General features: G+C 29.1%; 2 protein-coding genes across 2 annotated transcripts; one reads left to right on the top strand and one right to left on the bottom strand.

Moving 5' to 3' along the window:
* The first annotated feature begins 2,804 nt into the window (after positions 1-2,804).
* On the top strand, positions 2,805-7,177 carry LOC112601381 (peptidyl-prolyl cis-trans isomerase cyp11). The gene is made up of 9 exons (XM_025348991.1): positions 2,805-3,065; positions 4,141-4,461; positions 4,532-4,619; positions 5,567-5,596; positions 5,666-5,811; positions 5,905-6,022; positions 6,079-6,430; positions 6,498-6,632; positions 6,688-7,177. The coding sequence occupies exons 2-9, from the start codon at positions 4,155-4,157 to the stop codon at positions 7,165-7,167; spliced, it is 1,656 nt and encodes a 551-aa protein (XP_025204776.1). The 5' UTR covers positions 2,805-3,065; positions 4,141-4,154; the 3' UTR covers positions 7,168-7,177.
* A 620-nt stretch (positions 7,178-7,797) lies between these two features.
* LOC112601387 (uncharacterized protein DDB_G0283357-like) lies at positions 7,798-14,569 on the bottom strand. Its single transcript, XM_025348997.1, has 3 exons — positions 14,366-14,569; positions 12,094-12,208; positions 7,798-10,668 (listed from the first exon to the last, which is right to left on the bottom strand). The coding sequence occupies exons 1-3, from the start codon at positions 14,402-14,404 to the stop codon at positions 7,883-7,885; spliced, it is 2,940 nt and encodes a 979-aa protein (XP_025204782.1). The 5' UTR covers positions 14,405-14,569; the 3' UTR covers positions 7,798-7,882.
* Positions 14,570-16,410: the final 1,841 nt, after the last annotated feature.

The following is a 16,410-nucleotide window of genomic DNA, read 5'->3' as shown; positions in this document are numbered from 1 at the left end:
AAAGTTATCAAACGTAGAGTATTAATATTAGTTTTATCAATAACTAATAGAACTAATTAGTATTGTTAGTCATGTTCTACTTTCTAATGAATGTGCAATTAATAATAATTATTAAACAAATTTATGATTAAATATTATTATACATGTAATTTTATCTTTCAGTGTAGAAACGACAATGAGACAAATCACTTAATTAGATTATAAGGTATACTCAAGGCTGAACCTAGGCGAGGGAGTTAGAGATTTAACCCCCTCCATCAAAAAATTTGTTCCAAGTATAGCTATGAGTATTATACTGGTATTGTAAAAATTATTACTAATATACATATATAAATATCAATACTTGTGGTATTTGAACCATGGTTCACTCGAAAAATTTCATATTAAGTTAATGGTAAGTAAATAAAAAAAATTATGTTTATAGTTTTGATGCATAAATATGATATCAATTTGTCTTGTATTTTTACAAATGCAAGTACCTATGGAATGTATTATATTATATTGATGCAATTAATTAAAATAAGTCTATCAACTTTCAAGAATCAATTTCTTGAAGTCATTGTGTTTATTTGAGAAGTATAAATAAAATATATATTATTGTTACATTGCAAAATCCATGTGAGAAAGCTGGTCTTGTGAACACTAATCAATACTAATTCATTATTTAAGGAGGATATAATATGTGTCTTGAAGTAGGTATGCATCTTAAAAATTAAATTTTTGGCATTAAAATGAAATGAAATGTCACATATTAGAAAATATTATAAAAGCAAAATTTTGTTTAAAATATTTGCTTTAATTCTCTGTGCATAGAATATATGCCTATAGAGTGTAAATATCAATTATTAAAATTATTAGAAATTTTTTATTAATTGATGAAATAGACAATAGTACCTATTACTTATACCTACTTATTATATTTCTTTAATTTTATTTGAGCACTTATATTATGTGGGGTGTGTTGTGTGTAACCTCCTCCCACAATCGATTTTTATTTAATTAAGTATTTTATACATTTTTTATGAATTTTTAATAATTTAACAACAAAATAGTTAAAAAATTTTTGCAATTTTGAATTGTAGGTACCTAAATGTTTTTAATATTTTTGTACAAATTTAAGAAAAACTTGTGGGATCTTGGATTAAATTTTAATAAATTTTACGACCCAGTAAATATTTTTTTATTAGTATTCATCTCATACCTTTAATTTATAAATAGCTCAAAAAGAGTCAAAATATTTAAAAAAAACTATACCATGAATTAAAAATTATAATATAAACATTTCGTGAAAATTTCAAGTATGAATAATGATTAAATTTAAAAAACATAGTTTTGTTTCATTGTTATATTACAACCGGTCGCAGCGCTTTTGGGCGCATTGGCTGACGGCAGTTCGAACTCGACCGGCGGCGGGGCACCTGGGCGAAAACGACGTACCTACATAGGATTCGAACCAGTGCGGTGGTTCACCGGGTGTTTGCCACGGAATCCCGTTGGCCGAGCACCAGCAGCTGGCCGCCTCACGTTGCAACCGTTGCACTACTTGCACTCTATTGCAAGTGCACTAGCATTCGCCCGAATCTCTGTCATTGTCCGCCACCACCATTCAACTATTCAAGTGCATGTCATCGCACGGGTCGCGCCGACACCGCTAGTTGGTCACGATCTTAGCGTGCCCGCAACTCCACATGTCCGACACTCCGCTTGATCACCTTGGGCCGATTGCGGTAACGTGAATATAGATAAACCGCGGCCAGTTCTACTCTCACGAACGCCATCGGTTCTCTTTACCTCTTTTTGTGTCCGTCTAGCCCAGTGGTTTTCAACCTTTTTAACAATGTAGCACACTTCTTCTTCTACAAAATTTTTGCGGCACACCAATTCGTATAATGCGTGAAGCATATGTTTTTATATATAATACATATATTTATATATATACAAAATTAACTCCATCAATGGGGATTTATCGCGGCACACCAGTGTGCCCCCCGACACAACGGTTAAAAACCACTGATCTAGCCTGTCATAGTTTTTAAATAATATTTTTTTTATAAATTGTATTTGGGTAATTTATACCTTATGACAATTATACATAATTTAATATCATATAAATAAAATGTTTAGTGTACACAAAAAAAAAAAATTGTTTTCCATGTGATAATTTACTATGTACATTACATGTATGTGGTGTATTTATGGGGGGGGGTTATGGAGGATAGATATAAGATTTAAAATCATATTGCCAATTATATTTTGGAAATGTTTTCAATCAAATTTATATTAAATATACTGTAAATAATGCATTGACAATATATATTAATGTTTTTCACCTTGTCGTTTTTTACCAATTATCGAGTAGCTGTGCTTAAATGCTCTACCAGAAATTAATTTTGCCCGTATCGCTCTCCCCAGTCCCTACTAAACAATAATTGACGCCGCCACTGCTGTCCTAAGTCCTGACTATGAAGAATAAAGATCTTTACACACTGACTATAAAAAAATAGTGCCTAACTACCGTCAACTGATCATGAGAATAAATGATTGGTGTTTTCAATAGAAGCTGCACAGTAGTTATTGTATGAGTGGTAACACTGCAGCGTGTTCACTATTGATGCTTTTTTTTTTTTTTTAGTGAATTTTTTTTGCCTATTATCTACCTACCTATAATATTTATATTTGAATAATAATAATTATTGTTCCACATGAATGTGCGCCGTGACCGTACGTCGTTTCGAGTTACTGGCATTGAACCCATTTTTGTTTTACTTTGATAAAAAGGTTCGCCGGGCTGTTCGAGACTACGGTTCGTGACACCGACACACCGTCACCGTGTATCTAGTGTGTTGAGTGTTCATGTTGTTTAATACGCTCTCTTCATAGAACGTGTTGTCGCCGCCGTGTTATTATTCTTTTTTTGATATTTTTCAATTATGAATTCCGATTTATTCACTCTTCACTTTTAACTCTTCAGTTCAGTTCTTACGTTTTAAAGTTTGTGATACACGGGAAATTACGATAACTAAGAATTATTTGGATTTTACTACATTAGATTGTCGGTACATCGCGTAAGTATTACTCGTTGTTTGTTTCTATTTTTGTTGAATCCCGCCGTGGCGTCGTAGTAGTAGCCATTTATCTAGAAGTTTCGTAACACGTTAACAATAATAAACAAAATAATAATTATTAATTTTCCTTAATGCGTTCGTTTTTCACGAGTTTGGATATTAATTATTAAAGGTTTTCTTATTGAGTAAATTGTAGGTACATTTGTTGTTGTTTACCTATTGTTGTCAGGTGTTATAGTCTTTTATTTATTATATAACAACCTTTATAAGTTGGCTTCAAGTTTCTTGTAACGTGTTTATACAGTTTGGTTTTATTTGATTATTATCCAATAACGTTTTATTATAATTTACTATGATACCTGTTAAAGAAAAAAATAATTTTTTATGATGCAGTTTAGTATTAGAAATATTTATTAGGTTTATCTAGTTATTTTTTTTGTCAAATGAAATACTTATAATTATGCATTTTTTCAATCTTTCTTTAGATTAATTACAGTAGTATTAAATTTGGTTTAATGTGATTTATTATTTTAACTTTTTCCTAATAATATGTTTTAAGAGGTATATCTACTGTAAATAAGTAAAAAAAAACATTTTTTTAAATAAATATTTTCAATATAAATAATCTATGCATCTATTTGTTTATCAGTCATTATTCAAAATAAACAGTGGTCAAGAATTTGTATTAATTCTACAATTTTCTTTTTTTTTTGCCATTTTGTAAATTTTTCTGTCAATTTCAATTTATTTTCCTAATATTGTTTTAATATAATATTATCTTTGTACTCTTAATACACATTTGGTGTAAATTAATTATTTCCTGTTACTTTAAGTACAGATAACTAACTGTTCAAATAGTTCAAGTGTATATTTAATAAATGTCTTAAATAAAGTGATATTGATGTATAGTTTAATTTTGTTAACAAAATATCTATATATTTTTTCCATGTATTATGACTTCATGAGGTTATAATCAAGTTGTATAAGAAAAATTAGATTTTATTTTTACTATATTTTAATTGTTCACCATTATAATTTATAATTGTATTGATGAAATTTGGTATTTTTTTTCCAGAATTAGTGCTCATAATGGGAGTTGACACTGAATTAGTAAAAACACATGTACGTCCTAGGTGTTTTATGGATGTAGCCGTTGATAACATTCTTTTAGGTCGTATTGTGTTTGAACTGTTTGATGACTTTTGCCCGCTAACTTGTGAAAATTTCCGAGCATTGTGTACAGGAGAAAAAGGTTTGGGTAAAACTACTGGTAAACCTTTGCATTTCCAAGGTGTAATATTTCATCGAGTTGTCAAATCATTCATGGTACAATGTGGAGATTTTTCATCTGGAAACGGTACAGGTGGTGAATCTATATTTGGAGGAACTTTTCCAGGTATTAATTTAACATATCATAAATTTTAAGAAGAGTTATAATATATAGCCTGTTTTATTTCTGTATTTAGATGAAAATTTTGATTTGAAACATGACCAACCTTTTTTACTTTCTATGGCTAATCGAGGACCAGATACAAATGGTTCTCAATTTTTTATGTAAGTTTTAAGAAATATAACTCTAACAAGTTTGTTATTTGATTACAAATTACAATTAGTTACTCAGATTGAAACTATAATTATAAATGTTAACATTTTTTTTGTCTTCTATACCAATGGGTATTTTAGATTTTGATATGTGTCATAAAAATTTAAATATTGAAAACAGTAATAGTAAATCATTAATAATAATTTTATAAGTTATTTATAAAACATAATTATTATTATATTTGGTAAACATTTAATTGTTGATAATTTAAGTCAGTTTTATATATTTTTCTAAAGATTTGGAACTAGTTAGAACTATCAATTATTACATTTTAAATCTATTAAATTTTTTTCCAATTTAAAACCATTTTTTTCTTATTTAAATTGTTTAAAATTATTGTTTAACTTTAATTCTAAACTATTATTTTCAACAAATTAAAATAATTTTGATGTTAAAACACTAATAATACAATTTTGGTATTTTGAGTCGTGATGAAATGTATAAAAAAAAAATATGGTGTAGAGACTAAATAATCTGTTTTTTAATAGCTTATTATAGCTTATTATTAGGGCTAGGATTTATACGCAATAAAAAATTGTAAAATAAGCATTTGATTTATTAAAAATATGCAATTATTATTATATACGCCAAAAAATATGAAATTTACATTAAAAAAAAAAAAAATCATTTGTTTTAAAATTAATAAAATAATCTTAACTATTCATGTTATTCAAATATATTACTCAGAACAATTATTTTTCAGTTAAAATTTAAAAGATATCAGTGATATAAGTATTAAAAATTGTAGTATTCACTTCATAGATCGTTCATTCTAGGAAAAACAAAATAGATGTTTACTAATGTAATTTTGATTTTGTAATTTGAAAATGTGTTGATGGGATCAGTATATCAGAATAGCCTAATAAAATTTTGGTCGTATGTCATGTGTTTGTTGTAGAACAACACAACCAACTCCTCACCTAGACGGGTAAGTAATATTCTGTTAGTTAATTATAAATATTTTCATAAAGGTATTAATAAATTGTTTTTAAAATAGTATACATGTGGTATTTGGAAGAGTGGTTTCTGGCCAACCGGTTGTCATGCAGATTGAAGAACTTGGGGTTGACAAAAATTCGCGACCACTTCAGGATGCAAAGGTGGTGAAATGTGGAGAGCTTGTATTGAAGTCTAAAATTAAACGTATGTTTATTGACCGTTTTATTTTTAACTGCACATATTATATAATTATTTAAAATATATTAAAAAATGATTATATTGCATGTTTTTGTATAGAAGAAACTGAGAAAAGTGCATCTGATAGTGAAACAAGTTCAGGATCAGATGATGATAAAAAAAGAAAACGAAAGAAAAAAAAGAAAGAAAAAGAATCAAAAAGAAAAACAGAAAAGAAGTATGATTGTATAATTTTATTGTATTTTAAATTTAATTAAATAAAATTTGTATTAGATCGGACCGTTTAAAAGAAGAGAATGATGAAAATGATGCAGAAGGTCAGCTACATCCACTTGTATCTGTTTCTAATATTGACCCTGAAGAAATTCCAGCTGGACCACCTAATAGATTTTTGTCTCGAGGTGGTCCTTCATCTATGTTTCTTATGAAACCTCAACAACAAGATAGTGATGATAGACCTGCAAAGAGAAGAAATAGAATTCGTGGTGTTACAAAATCTGGTCGTATTGTTAAAGGTCGTGGAACTCTCAGATTTCGAACTCCATCTCGTAGTAGGTCTAGAAGTTACACTCCACCCCATTGGAGACAAGAACAAAAAAAAATGATAACTTTCAATGAATTTGAAGTAAATTTAAAATTTATTATTTTAAAATTAATATTATCGAAATAATAAATATTAAATATAATTTTAGAAAATGGAGATTGAACGTAAAGAAAAAGAAGAAGAAATAAAAAGACGCGAAGAAGCCAGAAAAAAAAGGCATGAAGAAAAAGAAAAACATGAAAAAAGTAAAAATGGACAAACACCTCCAGGATCTCCACCTAAGGTAAATGAAAATATTAAATCAAATGTTCAACTTTTTTAATCTAATTTTTGTATAGGATTCTGACAAACAAAACGATAAAACTGAAATTGAGATGATGGCTAAAATTGAAGATGTATTCCAAATAATACGTGATCGCAACATCAAAAATGGTTCAGATAATCATGATCATAAAAAATCAGACCAACGTTTAAGTGATACAAAAAAAAAAAGCAAAGGAGAAAGTAGAGAAAAGTTTCAAAAAATGGATAAGAAGTTTGATAGACGTTCTAGAAGCCGTTCACCAAAACGTCGTTTTGATAACAATTTTCGTCGAGATCGGATGCAAAGAGATGGAAATAGATATCGCAAAGATGATAGATACAACAATAAATCAACCCAAGGAAGACAAAGAAATCGTTCTAGGGATAAAGAACATTTTGACAAGAAAAAGAAGCACCATCGCAAATCAAGCTCTAGTTCTTCGGAAGATCGTAAAAATAAAAAAAAAATTAGGAATGAAAATAGTTTTAGTTTATCGCCTGAAGTTAAAGATTAAATTATGATTACTTTCTGCTATTTTATAAAAAAATAAAGTAGCTAATTGAACTTTATTTCTAATTTTATTTTACTTTTTATTATCAATTAAAAACCATTTATTATATTTAAGATAATTTACAACTGAAGGTTTAGATTAGAACTATTGATTAATGAATAATTGTGCACATTGAATAATACAAATATATTATAATGTAATAGGTACATAATCTTATTATAATTTGTATAATATTTTATTGGTAATTAAAAATTACACTGATTTTTATCGATAAAAAATTATTAAATATATTTAAAATCCATAAAATATGTATTTCACTATTCTTTAGTATAATCACTAATAATAAAATGTGTTAAATGTACATTTTGTGTGTTCAGTTTTGAAAATAACTGGATATCTTAAGATACAATTTTTAGAGTGAAATATATGTACCTAATTTAAATAACTTTTGTAAACATTTATTTTTGTATGTGCTTTTCTGTTTTGGCGATTTTTATTGTAAAAACTTTTCAATAATCAGTTACTTGATTTACAATTATTACAAAAATATAAATTTAGTCAATGCATTACCAACATGAATTTATTTATTGTTTTATTATAAAAAAAATTCTTAAAATTAAATATCGTAAAAAAAAAAAAAAACAAAAAAAAAATGTATGCAATTATTAAGTGTTATTGAATAGTTTGTTGCTCAAGTAACTAAAGCTTAAAATAGTTGTTAGTAACCTGTATTTAAAGGTGATACAACTGCTTTATTCATGCTATTGCCATACTTATTCGTATCACAATTATTAGTTCCCGGGTTGATTGGTTGGTTGGGCTGATTTCCCGGTGCGAAGTTTGAAAAAGAATTTGCTCCTGGTTCGCCTTGGTTATTACCATTGTTGTTAGCATTAGAAGAATTAGCTCCCGAATTGATTGGTTGGTTTGGCTGATTTCCAGGCGCAAAGTTTGAAAAAGAATTAGCTCCCGGATTGATTGGTTGGTTTGGCTGATTTCCCGGCGCAAAGTTTGAAAAAGAATTTGCACCTGGTTCGCCGTAGTTATTACCATTGTTGTTAGCAGTAGAAGAATTAGTTACCGGATTGATTGGTTGGTTTGGCTGATTTCCCGGCGCAAAGTTTGAAAAAGAATTTGCACCTGGTTCGCCGTTGTTAGCACCATTGTTGTTACCATTACAAGAGATTTGTACTCCATTTCCTGAACTCGGTAAGTCAGAATTTTTTTGATTTTGAATTCCATAGCCAGGATCTGCTGGTGATCCTTTACTTGTTTTGTCTTTGCTGGCATCTCCGCCATTTCTGGAAGCACAAGGCCCTATATTTTGACCGTAACCTGGAAGTGAACTGGAACTTTCTTGACCTGAACTCTGTCTGGACAAGCCATTTTGACTAAAAGCTAATTGAGTCGTAGCTATATTTCCTTTATTTACGGAATAGGGCTTAACGACGTTTTGTCCGTAAGATTTTGAACCTTGTAGTGCTCCTTGAGAATAAGCATCAATTGTTGGAGAATTTTGATTAAAGTTGTTGCTAGTCGTGGATAATGACTGAAATCCTACGGGACCATAGTTGTTAGGTCGTCCTCCTGGTGTACTCAAGCTATTTTGTTCAAAACCGTTTAATACGTTTGATAAACTTTCCTGATACTGTTGATCGCGTAAGGGTGGAATTAAATCATTTTGGCTATAACCGTTTCCACTAGAAGACGATGGTTGAAATCTAGTTTGACTATAGTTATTTGATATTCGTGATGTAGTGGGACGGCTTTGATCATTAACATAAGGTCCAATCGACGGTCTACCTAGGTTATTATATTCACTGTTCGCTGATCCACTTGATGGATTTTGAACAGGATTTCTTCCGTTTATGAACGGTTGAGAAAATCTTGTTGGTGGCCCGTAGCTATTTGATAGCTGTTGGTTTTGTTGATTTTGATTAAATTCATTGTACGCTGGAGAAATCTGATTATAGTTCTCTTCATATCCAATCGAATGAGATCCCGACTGTCCAAAATTGTTAGAACCTTGTAATTGACTTTGAGGGTTTAAATTGAACCCGTCTTCGTAATTTGATGAACCTTGTTCTTGATTGAAACTTTGAACTTCAGGTGGAATCTGGCCGTATGAATTTTGGTATGATGTTCCCGATGACTGTATTCCACTACTAGTTCCTACAGAATTGAAACTTAGAGAGCCAACAGTGGAGGTATCAGCAATTTGATTTTTATTTATTCCTGTAGGCTTTTGATTATATGCGTTAGTCGAACTTTGTTTAAATCCATTATTAATTGGCAATAATTGATTGAATGGTTCTCCAGAATAAAGTAAATTTTTGGAATTCGACGAATAAGAATTGGAGTTTGGTCTTTCAAAATCATTTTGTCCATAAGTTTGAGATGTTGCTGAGATGCCTTGATTCGATCCACTGGGGTATTGTTCATAGCCGGAAGATGATACTCCTGGGTTATATCCTCCAGCTCGAAAATCGCGACTATTGGGAAACTCATTTCGTTCATAATTTCCATTAATGATATTGTTGGACTGCGATGTACTTTTACTTGTTGGATTATCTTGTGTTTGGATGTTCGGAACTGAACTAATATAAGGCAGATTGTTTGAGATGTCTATACTCTTTTCAATGCTTAACTGTGATTTAGGCATATTTCCATTTCCATTTTGACTATACGAGTACTCGCCGTTTGTATATTTATGACCAAACGAGTTGGGTACTGTGTCACCATAACCAATGTTGTCTACGGAAAATGATTGACCTTTGTTTGGATCAATATTTCCGTTACCTCCTTGACCGTAGACATTCTGATCACTAATTCGATTATTATTTTTCAGCACACTTTTTGATGTACTAAGATCTATGTTACCATAACCGCCTGCTGTGTTCTCAACTGTACCTTGCTGACTATACTGATTGCCGACTGTGCTAGGATTCTGACCAAACTGACTATCTGTCGTTGCTCCGTTGTAGTTATATTTGGACGGTCCTTGACTTTGAGCAGTTTTCAATAGCTCGTTTTGTCCGTAACCGTTTGCCATTCCCGTCTCTGAAGTAACACCGTTATTAGTTGGTATCGAAGTTGTGCCCAATGAAGTTCCATAGTTATTGTTAGCTTCTGGTAAATTTACACCACTATTATCATCATTATTCTTGTTCAAAATTTGCCCGAAATTGTTTCCTCCTGGCGATAAAGTACTGTAGTCATTACTTTGGTCTAAGGATGATGCAACGGGTCCATTTGATGTACGAGTAATTGTATCAAATAATCCTAGAGAAGTTTCGGTATCACTCTCGTCATTGATGGTTGTGGGCGATAGATCATAATTATTAAAATCTGTTGTTGGATTTACTGTAGATGTGTCTTGGACGTTTTCAATTTCTCCATAACCATTGCTGCCATTACCAAAATTAATTGATGCGTCTATTTGTCCTCCAAAACCACTAGATGCGACAGAATCTATCTTCGGTGGTAAATACATACGGGATGGATCTATAACAGCATAACGTCAATTATTGTAAGAGTAAAATAATAAATTCTATATATATATATAAAATTTAAAAAAAGATACTTCCAAAATAAAACTAGGTAAGTTATTGTTATCTTTTAGTTGGAACGTTCGGGAGTGGTATTAATGATTTATATTTCATTTCATTTGGGAATGAGAAATTTTCTTTATAAGTGTTAAAGTGTGTATGCAAATTAACTTGGTAGGTATATTTTTAGAATTCTGGGTATTTATATATTTATGTTTTATCTAAAAATTTTATTTGATATTTGTAGATTGTCGTGTGGTCAACTGCTTTGTCATTATTATATTTTAATTTAATTGGAAATCGTAAATATACTTTTTCGTAGTGCTTATCTAAAATAGGTAGAACTGGTAACACTGTAACAATTTTATTAATATTATAAGCCATACCTGTCCGAATAACGAAATTTGATTTAGAAATGGCATTGCAAACGTATTCATCTAGTTACTTACACGCTATAACCATGGACTAAGATTAAAAAGACTGGTATCAAGCAATTTTTAATGGACCTGAAGTATCTCTGTTGAAGAAGTAAGTGAGATGATTTTTATACCTAGTAGACATCTAGAGCAATAGGGATTAGCATAAATAAATCAGAAAAATCTACCTAGTGAGTTAAATGTTTTTTGTGCATTTACAATAATAAATAGTATCTAGGGATTGTTAAATAATAAGGAACAAATAATTAAACGTTAGTTGTAGGTACTACGAGTACCTATATTAAGTTGACATCGTTACGTATTTACTGCGTACCTATTACTATTTAAGATAATACGATTGCCCATGCCCATCTGGCATTTATAATCTTTTAATTCTGTGGAAATTTTTATCTTAAATTGCCCTGTGTACTAATTTATTAGGGAGTGTGAAAAAAGTATCGGCCCATTTGTAGCGAAGCTCCTTGCTACCCGAACTTATCGTTTCCTGTTCTTTCTATCTTTGTCCGTTTTATGGTGAATAAATAAATATTAAGTAATAACTTATACCTATAGCTTTCGGAAGCTAATATCCTAATATCCTAATATCCTAGTATCTACCGAACATCCAAATCCTAATTATTATTATGGCTAAAAATATATTTTAAATATATTATATAATTCTATGTCGTTTAACGTTTTATGTGTTTATGAAAATTAATACAAATTTTTAAATACGATGACCCTGAAATGACAGACAAATGCCAAATTCATATTTATAAATCACAATTATTAGCTTTACTTTTGGCTTTAAATTATGGATTAAATTGATTATATTATTTATTCAGTCATATATATAGGTGTATACGTTTATTAGGTACCTAAGTATATATTATATAAAATATTAAAATATAGCGCTACTTAAATAAATACAGACATCCCTGATACTGACTAAAATATTATTATACCTGGTGTTTGTCTTTCTTTTCTTCGAAATCCATCAACATTAGATTTAGTGAAATGATTATTCGTTTTGGTTTTCAAATCACATTGTGAGAACACGACTTCGTGAATTAGCAGCACCTGAGGCAAACACAGTTAAGCAATTGCTTAATATTATTTGTCTGTGATCGTATTAATAAAATATGATTATGTATTCTTTAGAATGTTTTAGTCGGGAGTTCTAGTTTATTGTTAATTTACTTTAAATTCAGATTTTTCAATACAATTGTGATTTTAGTTCTTGTTTTGAAGTACCGACAAAAATGATAAGTTATTTTCAACAACAATAATATTACAATATTCCTACGTGGATCGTGACTCGTGAGTATGTTTTCAATTATATACTACATAATAGATGATTTCTAATTAAAAAAAAAAAAAAAAAAAAATAGTTAATTTTATTTAGATGTGTTATAACACTTATAACTTACATTAGTTATTAATTTAATATAATTTGTAATAACATTTGTTAGGTACTCATATATCTACAGTTATAAGTTATAACTACTATAAGGTAAAATTAATTTTAATAACAATCATTATGCTATTATTACTATATATTTGACATGGTATCTAAACATAGTATATTATGATATCACGTAATATATAATATATGTAAATAAGTTATCTTCCTAGTAGCCAGTAGGAGGCACGCACCATATAATTCATTATTCGTGTTATAGATAAAAATAAAAAACCAAGAATTCTTAAAAAACAGTTTAATAATATAATTATCATATTGTAATTATATAAAATTTTTAAATCTTCAATATAAATACTAAAAATGTTATGAATTTTAGCTACAAAACGCTTATAAAAAGCATTATGAATTTCATTAATTTTTTTTTTTAATTTCATTATTAATACCTATTATGAGATACCTTGTGTTAAATTTTCAAGATTTTTGATAGTGCATACATTTCTTATCGAAATTCATAGAAAATTAATATTAAAAAAATTTAAAAGTCTATAAATAGTTCAAAAAGTACCATAGGTAATATTTTCAAAATTATACTTTTACAAATTATACTACTTAAAGAAAATTTCAAAATAAACATTTGGTTACAATAAGTAAAGTATTGGGAATTTTTTACTTTTGACCCTTTAAGTAGTCTAAGTATCAATATAAATTGTAATTCACATTCTTAATTTCCCACCAGAAAAGGTATTGAAGATTATTTACCACTTTAAAAATCAATGATAGATAAAAAAATTATTTTTATTCTGATTATTTATTTTTCCAATAAATCTTTCCCAGCGTTTATAATTATTCATCGAATTTATTTTAAACATTTCAATTTTCAACCATTGAAAATTCCATTTATGTTTTTATTCTATATTAAGTGGTTAGCAGAAAAAGAGAGCTTATATAATATGACCAGCCGTAAAAGTTTATGTATATTTGGGTAGACTATACCTTCACAGAATATGAGTTTTTAAGTACTCTTAAGAGATATCATGATCTTTTCCAGTACCTAGTTTTTATAAAAAAAATTTTGTAATTTCAGTTATTAAATTACAACGTTTGATACCTAATAAATTAAAAAAAAATGTAATTTTAACTATATGAATATGTATTATTATTTAAATTTTGATTTAGTTAATCATTAAAATTGTGTGTGGTATGGATTGGTTGATAAACAAATGTAGTATGTTTATATTCACGTGATATAATTTGATAAGTTTATAAAATTGTACAAATTTAATTTTCAACACAAAATATTTATTTGTAAAGCATTTTAATTTAAAAGTTTTTAAAAATACAATTTGAAATTATACCATTTATTTAGCATTTAGGCACTTAATACGTGTATGGGCTTAAGATCTTTTTTTAAATATTTTTGTGGGTCCACTCAAATCCCCTTGATTTCTGACTATGCTAACATGATATAATAACGGTTTTTAAACTTACCTCTGTTAAGTATTGAATAATATTTAACAAATAAATTAAAAACATTTTATATGGTATATGATAATTATATTTTCAAATAGAAAAGTGAAGACTTAAACTTGTTTTGATAGTTAGGTTCCCAATAGGTTACCTATTGGCTATTAGCCTATTTATTAGTAATCTTTTATTTAAGTAATCGATTATCAGAGTAATTATCGAAAATTAAAGTCTACCTGCACTTATATTATATTATCTAAACCTACCAATTGCATAAATTAAACACAACGTAGGTACAATACAAAATAACACACGTATAATAAATTATTAATTAGTAGGTAATCACTCACGGTTAAAATGTTGACGACGAAATAGAAACGCAAGTCCATTATTGTAACGGCGACTGCTGCAAAAGACCGATTGGTATGATATTAATAGAAGTAGATGTAAGTTTTTAAAACACCATAAATATAGGCGCGATTTAATTTTATTATTCGAATTAACACGACGAACGTCTGGGTGTCGCGTCACTTGCCATTCCGTTATTGCGACTAGTAGAGGAACACCGGGGCTTATATATATATATATAAATATATTATATGTATCATTTTTAGTAAGACACTTTATTTATATATATATGTATATATAAACACACACACGCAAACGTCGTGTCTGCACGTCGATTATATTATATTATGCGAGCGCGTGTGAGTGAGACTGCAGAGTCAAGCATCCCCCGACGTGCGCATCTTGAGCCTATATATCATATAATATTATACGATTATTGTTTCTCCCGCGAAGCAACAGCTCGTGGAATATAAATATATATAATAATGTAATTACGTTTTTGATTTTCTTGTTGTACCTACCTATAGTATCTGTATAGTAATATATACATAGTTCCCTTTCCCTTTCACGAAAAACGAAGAAAACCATCAGTATGTTATTATATTGTCATGTATGGGTAGGTGCTGAAACAGTAATGATGATTATAATAATACATAAAAATATTATTATTATTGTTTTTGTTATGTGCTACATAGACCGCCCTTGAACCACCCGTGTACACATGCGACTAATAAATAATAAATTATGCATCTGACATGTGCTATACATACATAATTTCTATTATTTTGCGACTGTTATTATGTGGTTGTAGATAAATCTGGAGTATGTGCCTGCAATTGATGGTAGGTAGGTAAGTAATCTAATCGCTCATACAATATAATATAAAGTGTCATCAGTGCGCGCGCATTTAGTTTTCTACGCAATCTTCACAATCGCTGCTGTAAGTGTATAAACAATGGGCACACGACGGAATAAATTTATGTCACTATACATAATATCATATATACTGGCCTGGGCCACGAATCAGGTCACGGATCTGTAAGACTCTATATAGGTATAAATTGGTGTATATAATTATTAATAACGAATAGACCTTAATGCTCTTAGTCGAAGGACTGAATATTGTATATCACAGGCGTATACGTATAAGTATCTGTAGGAGGATATGTATAGCAGATTGGGAGAGGGTGGGGAGAGTATAACAGTTACCTTCGAAAGTACCTTTTTTTTATATAAACTTTGCCCAAACTGTCTTAACTGAAAAGCATCAATTTCCTTCAAACAAAGTACCATTACGGTATTGCGTATTATATGTACATGATTGTCAATCTACAAAACAGGGAAGAAAAATATTTATTAGGTACATTTTAACAGACGAAAAGTTCTGGTACCGACGGTACCGTTAACGTGATGGAAAATATTAAACGAGTGTATAAGTATAATGAAACCTAAACAAAAAAAAGTATAGCTATAGAAGATTTTATAAATATAAAAATAAAATATTATTAGAAAATAATTCGTAAAATATGTTAGTCATTAATCATTATTACAAGATATAAAACATATAATAATTACATAATTAGAAATGTTTAATATTTTTTACTTTCATTTTACACTATTTATTGACAAATTCCGTTGTATGCCAAGTACCTATTATTATTGTTATTATTATTATAAATAATATTATATTTATTACTTTACGATCATATGTATTATCAGTGGCGGCGTGAAATTATGAAGGTTTTGAAGCATATTGTATATTTTAAATACTTTTATCACTATCCTTAATAAATAGCTGTGGCCAAAGGGCTTTCAAACATAAAGCAATTGCTTCAAATAATCCTATATCCCGCCGCCACTGTGTATTATTTTATTTTAATTTATTTACCTCTTTTATTTTACAGCCTTACGGGTTAGTATTATAATAGTGTACATGATATTTAAGAGAAATTGGTACATTTGGTCGAAGGCAACTGATACATTTTTTAAACGCCGAAAATAGTCACTGCCCATAGGCCAACACCAATAGGAGACAGTGGTTAATGCT

Source organism: Melanaphis sacchari, unplaced genomic scaffold (genome assembly GCF_002803265.2).
Source record: "Melanaphis sacchari strain LSU unplaced genomic scaffold, SCAv2.0 Contig77_pilon_pilon, whole genome shotgun sequence".
In the NCBI taxonomy this organism is placed as follows: domain Eukaryota; kingdom Metazoa; phylum Arthropoda; class Insecta; order Hemiptera; family Aphididae; genus Melanaphis; species Melanaphis sacchari.
The sequence above is the reverse complement of the archived record's forward strand: the minus strand, read 5'-3'. Positions and strand labels throughout refer to the sequence as shown.